This window comes from Haliotis rubra, unplaced genomic scaffold (assembly GCF_003918875.1).
Source record: "Haliotis rubra isolate DU_JTF1 unplaced genomic scaffold, ASM391887v1 Scf761, whole genome shotgun sequence".
In the NCBI taxonomy this organism is placed as follows: Eukaryota; Metazoa; Mollusca; class Gastropoda; order Lepetellida; family Haliotidae; genus Haliotis; species Haliotis rubra.
Window position 1 is genome coordinate 327193 of NW_025767481.1, and position 8612 is coordinate 335804.

Below are 8612 nucleotides of genomic sequence, written 5' to 3' on the forward strand. Positions count from 1 at the left end.
GTGTTGCATATACAGACCACTCACCATCCTCTCCTGGTCGTGGGCGCTGACGCTGGCCTCCTTGTAGTTTTCCCGGCTTGCCAGAAAACTGCCCTGGTGATACTTCCCAGACTTGATCCCGCGCTGGATCTCGGACAGCCCATGGTGCTCAGGGTATATCACACGGCTGTCTCCGACCTGGAGCAGGAACACCTCAACACTTTATACACATGTACATACTTCCCCTCTACTTCATCACTTACACTCATTCATTTCATGCTTGTTATTGTAATCGGGCCAAGTCTAAATATAAATATTAGATTTTTGAACAGTTACCTTTGATACAAATTTTCAGAAGAAAGACAACATGTATGGCACTGACAGACGTAGTAAAACAATGATGGCAAACCAGGAGTCAAACCACGATCACAGGTGTCAGGCACATCTCATCCTCGATAATCTCCAGGGTATACGTTCCGATAAATCTCCACTAAACCCTGGATGCATCTACGGCTCGAGCCAATGATTTTATTACCTCCCTTTGCTGGCTCCGCATTCTCACAGTAGCCAATCAGATAAGCTGCCGTTACAACCGAGCTAGCCAGTGTCAACAAAGATAGTGGTCGCAGCCGCGAAAGTTTGTTCGCAGTGCGACTTAGATTTGGGGGGAAAACATACAGACAAATTGACAGGTCTGGAATCTTAAAAGAATATATGCAAGAACTCCTTCTACCTCTTTCAGAGTACCTCTGCAACAATATATTATTGTGTTGCCAAGTTTAATCGGTTAGATAATTTAAAAGGCGACAGTGAGTTGTGATTTGTATGCATGACTTCCCAGCATAGACACCTGATCGGATAAAAATCCAACCAAGGGAGGTAATAAAATCATCGGCTCGAGCCGTAGATGCATCCAGGGTATAGTGGAGATTTATCGGAATTGGCACCTGTGCCTCTCCACATGCTGACTAAATACTTTTCAGTTTAAATCACTGGAAACCCCTCCGGAACCTGTCTGAAGTCCCTCCAGAGACAACCCCTTGGGATTCTGGTACAAATATAGGTCACCAGCCACCTATGCTGGACATAGAGGCCACAAGATGTATGGGGTGGTCAAGCTTGGTGACCTGATTGATTGTATATCATCACAGCCCAACTGCATGGATCGATGCTTTTGATATTAATCATTGGATTGTCTGGTCCGGTCCAATGTCATAGAGCTTGAATACTGTTGAGGGTGTTGTTAAACAACAGACACAACATAACAACCCAAAACTCCCCTGGAACAAGCAGTCTCATCACCCCAAGACGAAGTCACCTACCATGGAACGAGCAGAGCTTGCCAGTCTGTCCACAAGTTCAGAAGCATTTTTGAGACTATTTACATAATCCTCAACTGAAACAACAAAAAGTCATAAACACGTTTAATAAACTCCTCTCAGGTAGTTGTTTTCATCGAACATCACTGCCTTAGATAATACTGATATTGATCATGCTAATTATGCAAATCTGGGCATCTTGGGATTCTGGGAGAAAATAGGCCATTGGTGCCCAATCTTGTCAGACTGACATGGAGATTGGTGGAAACAATGCATGCCCTTGTTAATGTACCAATCAAATGTCAATCGAACCTGCCAGTATTTATCCAATTGAATAGTTGCATTTCTTTTGTGACCTTGACCATGATAACACAACTTCCTTCACCTTTGCGGGGCGGTAGGGTAGCCTAGTGCTTAAAGCGTTGGCTCGTCACGCCGAAGACCCGGGTTCGAATCCCCACATGGGTACAATGTGTAAAGCCCATTTCTGGTGTCCCCCGCCGTGATGTTTCGGAATATTGCTAAAAGCGGCATAAAAACTCAGTCAGTTCTTCACCTTTGCAGAATTTTATGGTCCCAGAAGGCTTTTTGCAAGTGTTAAAATTTACCTGGGGTATGTTCTTTGGTCTGTGGGAAGCTAATTTGTCATACTGATTAGGGTTGTCACGATACATAAGTTTCATGAATCGATACGTTTCACGATACCCATGTCACGATTCAATATGTATCAAGATACCTATTTTTGCGGGATTATTGTGTAAATTTAGTTACATTTTGAACATTAATATTTCATATTTTATAATTGTCCATGAAAAGATCAACATTTTTTATTCTCAGAGATTAAAAAGTTCTAATTTCCCATCTTTGTGCATGAAAAATAATCATTTATAACTCTCATAACATCAAAAAACATGATACAATTGCAAAATGTAAACGATACATAAACATTTTTAAACTGATACTTTCAAAACTAAACATCGATACAATTTTTATTGTATCGATAATTTTATCGTCTTAAAAAAAGTATCTATGCATAGATGTATCGTGGCAACCCTAATACTGATGGTGCACCCTGAAGGTCTCAGGGTTCCAGATAACTTTTGGGGGTGCGAGTGTACATACACATCATATTGCAAGTGGAGGTGTACTGAGAATTTTGAAGGAGTACTGACATGTTTTTGTGTGAGCAAGTTGGTGATGTGGTTTGTCTGGACGATTCATCGATCACTATTTCCAACCATGTATTTGTATTTGAAGACGCGTGAGAAATAACTGAGCGACCGTGTGATGCGCGAAATGTCTGGTCCGACTGGATATAAATAGGAACAGTGTAGTTTTTAGCCAATCGAAAATAGTGACGCATATCGTTGCATCGCAACGCAAGGGATTCCTACTGTCGGGGTTTCCTCATGTGTCAAATCGTGTTTCGCAAAAGAAACTTGACAAGTATTTATCCGAAACAGATTTCCATTTGCACGATACGCACCGAAAATAAATGTTAGACATACAAAAGGTATTTATGTGAGTACACGATACTCTTGAAATCTTATATTATGTCGTACTTAATTGATTTTGAGGCGTACATTACGCCTGTACGCCTCTTATCTGTAGCCCTGGGTCTGATGTACTTGATCTCACACAGGCTCCTGGGTCAACCATGATCCCAATAATTAGCACTGATCCATGACATAACTTCTTTGAGTGCCATTTTAGAAGTTTGAAAGTACAACATTGACAAACTTTACAAATAACAACCACTTTTCTTTCATGAGGGTGACATTTTGAAAGAAATTCTTGTACCATCGTCAAGCAGGAATCTAACATGAAGTGGCGGGGATGTTCATATGTTACAAAGTAGAGGATTATATGTTATTTAATTATCCATGTTATACATGATGTGTTTATTCTCATTGCAGATCTCCATCATTTATGATCAATCGTGAATAAACAGTCATCTGTAAAAAGTATTGCCTACTTATTTACAAAGAAACCAACATAATTGGCTGGGCAGTAAGTTGATTAAGTAAGTGAGTTAAGGAGATATCGATGTACAAATCAAAGTACTTAGTTTAGAAAGGAGATGTTTATACAGTTGATTAGGCTTGGTGGATGAGTGCATCATAGACAGATATTCTTGATCTCGGTTGATGGTGGGCTTTTGGCGTTTGATGTGAATAGCTTTGATAAATTTAAGTTTGGTGAAGTAAAAGAAATAAAAGAAATATACAGACAAACTTTATGGATAAACAACTTCTTTATTCGGTAGATGCGACGTTTCGATACAGATTCTTGTATCGTTGTCAAGCAAGTATACTTGCATATTGTCTTCCCCCCTGTCATAGCCTTCATATGAAGTTGTTTATCCATAAAGTTTGTCTGTATATTACTCTCCAACTTCGAAACAATGCCACTCAAAGAAGAAATAAAAGAAGTTGTTATCCATAAAGTTTGCCAATACCGTAACATTACACAGTTTACAGAAGTGAAACAACATCCGCTCCCATAGTTCCAACAACTTACAAGCATAGCAGGTTATCCCCTCCTTAGTGGCCTTGACCTTGTTGTCAACATCGTTGGTAAGAAGCACAATGTTAATGGCCGGGGAGGCACCGTTCAGATGGTTCTGGTACCAGGTGCATGCTGTGCGGATAGCTCGGTCATTCCGGTCATTAGAAGACTCTCCTGGCTTCCTCTCCACAAACGTGTCTCTGATGTCAAACAGAATGAAAGCTTGAATTCCAGGATCCTACGTTATCAATATAAGCCAAGATTTGAATTTTCAAGGTGAAAACTTCACTTCATCATCATGTTCATTTTAGATCCCCCAAACATTGTTCGCTACTTTCGAAAGACTCTATACAACAGTTTTGATTATGACGGGTTCAATGTATTCTTTTCGTATCTGTAATTACACTTTGGTGTTCCCCCCTGTCATAGCCTCATTTACCTGTGGTATTCATTCGAGAATGTGTAGAAGTGCTTGTCTGAGTTTCCCAGCTGATCTTTTAACCTCTTGTAGACAGGAATACTTTTATGTTTTACCTGAAAAATGGAACTGTTCTGTAATGCACATAATATAAGTTGTCTTGAAGACAGCATATAAACAAACTTGATTTTGAATAAAGTGGGGGGATATGCCTAATGTATTGCAGTATGCTCAATACAACAGCATAATTCATCATGCTCAGAATCATCATTTTACTTTTTTAAATGATCCCTAATATTATCATGCTGAGTAGGGGTGGTGGGGTAGCGGGGTATCCTAGTGGTTAAAACGTTTGCTCGTCACGCCAAAGGCCCGGGTTCGATTCCCCACATGGGTACAATGTGTGAAGCCCATTTCTTGTGTCCCCCGCAGTGATGTTGCTGGAATATTGCTAAAAGTGGTATAAAACCATACTCACTCACTCATGCTGAGTATTTTCAAACTCCAAACATGTGTAATTATGAAAATTGTGAAAGTCATGTACACATAAACATGATAAATCATATAAAACTTTGACTTTGCTGAAGTCATCATAGTCACGGCAAACTTGGCAACATGATTAATGAAGTCTTAAGTGTTTAGTTGAATGTAGAATTTCCTATCATTATAAGAATGCCAGTCTGATATCTTACCTCTTCTATGACTGTTTGAAGAATAATTGCATTCTGAATGCCTTTATCTTCAAGAACATCAAACTGTGAAAAAGAAACAATATTAGCATGATTAGTCCAGAGGACATTAGCATAGTCACTAGTTTTTTCAACAAAAAGAATCTATCTTTCAGCATCGACTGAACCATGTAATTAAACATAAAAACATTTGATGCAGCCAATGAATTTACATCAAGTGTATCAGTAATGCAACTCAGATCACGCATTACAGTTACAAAAGTTATTGTTGTGGGATATTGTTTTGTCATGTGCATCATTTGAGTAGGGGATTGTTTACAGCTGGGAAAGCAGTAAACAGGATTTCTTAGTTTGGAGATGTCATCTATTATTGACCATATTACGTTATTTTCATTTTTTTAAATGTAAGTTTGACTGAGCATGCTCTTAAGTATCCTCGTGTCACGATATGATACTGTTCTGATGCTGAAGAACATCCATTGTTTTCTTGATTATAACATGAATAACTGCAAAACATGTCACTTACATCATAGACCATATATGGTCTCTGTTAACATATAAAAGACAACTTTATATCTTAAACAGAAACCTTCATCCGAGTATTTTACAATACCGTCAACATGGTCAATGGAATGCCTGAAAACGTGATGTGATGTCTGAAAATATATACTACCCATCAAAAGTTTAGACTCACTTAAAGCACTCACTATATGTTATGTATATGTATGTGGTTACATCGAAGATGAATTTCTCCACCAACTTGGGGGAACCAACTGAAAACCTTATGCAGATGAATTGCACAAGGATGATGCTTCAAATTGCGAAAGGCATGAGCAAATGTCGTGCATGTGAACAGATGCGTTTTGGTGTAAAGTTTTGTTAAGAATTCGCCAATTTTCACAGATTTTAATCATTTACTGAACTCATGACAATAATCTTTTCAATGTTACGAATATGTTTTACAATACACCAGTTCATAACTAAACAGTACCTTTAAACAGTATGGAATATTTTGCAAAAAGCTAGTTTAGAACAGTGGACAAGTAAGTGGCTACATTTACACTAGTGAGTCTAAACTTTTGATGGGTAGTATATGATCTGAAGTAGCCCAGAGCCGCGATGCGGTCCAATACAGTAAGATTACAGAACATTAACACATTGTACAGGCTTCAGATCACCCAGTATTACATCGCTTTATGCAGAACGGGCTGTTGGTCGTAGGGATTACCTGTTCAGAAGAAATTGACTCTCCCTATTATACTCTATGACACTGTTCACACGTCCAAAACTACAGATCGTCTGCACTGCTTACCTGATGCAAGACAACGTTCGTGTCGGGTACGATGTAGTGGCGTGTCGGGCACAGGCTGCTGTCAGTGGATGGTTCCGAGACCAGTACTTGGGAGCCATCAGAGTGTTCACAAGATTTGCAAATTTCCGATCCACACGTTATGTCATCTCTCAGATAGTGCTCCCTGACTATTTTCATCACACTGCCTTTCTTCGTCTTCTTGACAAATACTTTATTAGTCAACATCTTGATTAGATTTTGACAAATACAAAGGAAATCCACAATAATCACAACTTCATTTCCTCGTTATCCGCACGTGGGAACCATGTTGTTTATGCTTTCATTTAACCGTTTGTAAACTCTTAGAATTGAATGGATAAACGAGTCTTCAGTAGTCGTTAAACTCGACTTCTTTGAAGAGTTTAAAGGGCGATAAATGACAAAAGAGCATACCACTAACAATTAGTGTATTGAGCTAAGTGAGTTTGCATTTGTATTACTGGGGCGCTGAGTGAAAACAGAAATCGGGGAACAGAAGAATCTGTGGCAGTAATAACCAAATGTGGAAAGCTGGCAATGAGAGTGCCATATGATGAGAGAATTGTAACAAGAAAACATGTTAGAAGCGTTCGTATAATCATCGTAAAGACGCAATTTATCTTAATCGTAATTCGTTGTGATTCACATTGGTCGTAAAGATAATTAATACGGCATATTTCCATTCAAACAAACGTGACAAATAATGATATACAGAAATGTATTAAACGGTGGTATCGTTCAACAACTACCCAATGATATATACAACATTTTTGTAAAAAAACATATGTCTTTTGTAAATACCTTGTACATCTGAATATGTTTGATTGTGTTTACCAAAACTATATTTCTACACTCAGAGGCATAATCATCTCCGCCGACGACCTGGGTTCGATTTCCCTCATGGGTACAATGTGTGGAGCCCATTTCTGGTGTCCCGTGCCGTGATAATGCTGGAATATTGCTACAAGCGGCCTAAACCATATATACTCACTCACTCCACCAGTTCGTTACTGAAAGTCTTCTATGCGCATACATTTCCAAAAGCGGCCTCAACCATATATACTCACTCAATCACTCAATCACCCACCCACCCACCCACCCACCCACCCACCTTTCCACATCAGGATCGGGTGGCCAGGCTTGCTACCAAGGCTGGGTATCTTCTAATGTTGACTGCGTGTCATGGATCGTTGTTCATTATATCAATCACTGGATATCGCCGTCATCTAGCTTGATCATTATAGAGGGCGGCGTCAATCACCACACACACGCACGCCCGCCCGCACCCCCACACGCGCATTTGGGAATAAAAGCCTCTTTTCGTAGTATTCAATTTCATTTCACGTTGTTTTCAACTGTATTTCAGTTATAAGACAGACGTATTAGGTTTATTTTAAAGAACAACATGAACGTTTAAATCATTTGAAATGATTATATCGTTTTGAATACATTGCTCACAATTAGCGCAACAACTTAACAGGCCCTCAGATTTCTTATCAACGTCTCATGTCAAATAATAGATGTCAATCTTTATATTTATTATATGTGGGCTGTTTTATGTGATTCAAGGTGAATAAAACAAACCACGTTACCAAGAAGGCCCTAGTCTGTCATACAAACCCTGAAACAAATATATCCAAGAAAGCCCATGCACGTCTAGAATATGTGGCAAGTCTAGATTTCCACAGTTTCAGGCTGAAAATGGCGAAAGTCTTTGGGCTCCTTTTCATTATATTTTATGATTATTTTTTATGAACAGTTTTTTTTCTGTAAAATATGTTCATTTCAGAGACTAGATGTTAGTCTAGGCTTGCCCCTCATCCAGTAATTCTTATTTTTCGACTAGATCTAATCCGTAGCTAAGGAAGTTTGAATGTAACGTTATCGGAAGACTTACCGTTTGCTCCAGATAAGAAGTCAGAATCGCATTAGTGAAACATTAATCAAAACACCTCTCACACAAGGCTGAATGTTGTTTAACGTCCCTATCAACAGAAACATCGACATTGATGTAACGGTGGCCTGGAGATATTCCAGCGGAGACATTTCCTTGAGTTGGAAGATATACAAACACGCCATGACATATATACAGAACGAAGGCTATGGAGTGAGTGAGTGAGTTGAGTTTTACGCCGCGGTCTGTAAATAATTGAGTCCGCGAGCCTGACCACCCGATCGCATAGTCACCTTTTGTGGCATGGGTTGCTGAAGACCTATTCTACACGGATCTTCCGTAAGCTATGGAAAGTGTATTGTACTTTAACAATGGTGGTTGCATTGGGTGGTTGGTTGGTTGGTTTAACGCCTCACTCAGCAATATGCCAGCTATATGGCAGCGGTCTGTAAGAAATCGAGTCTGGACCAGACAA

At 39.3% G+C, this 8612-nt stretch overlaps 1 protein-coding gene across 1 annotated transcript in view; it reads right to left on the reverse strand.

The window, feature by feature from the left end:
- LOC124260415 (exosome complex exonuclease RRP44-like) overlaps positions 1-6553 on the reverse strand; it is a 54020-nt gene extending 47467 nt beyond the window's left edge. The window contains 6 exon segments of the mRNA XM_046694719.1: positions 25-177; positions 1302-1375; positions 3819-4006; positions 4246-4340; positions 4917-4979; positions 6226-6553. Coding sequence (XP_046550675.1) covers positions 25-177; positions 1302-1375; positions 3819-4006; positions 4246-4340; positions 4917-4979; positions 6226-6450 — 798 coding nt within the window. The 5' untranslated portion in view covers positions 6451-6553.
- Positions 6554-8612: the final 2059 nt, after the last annotated feature.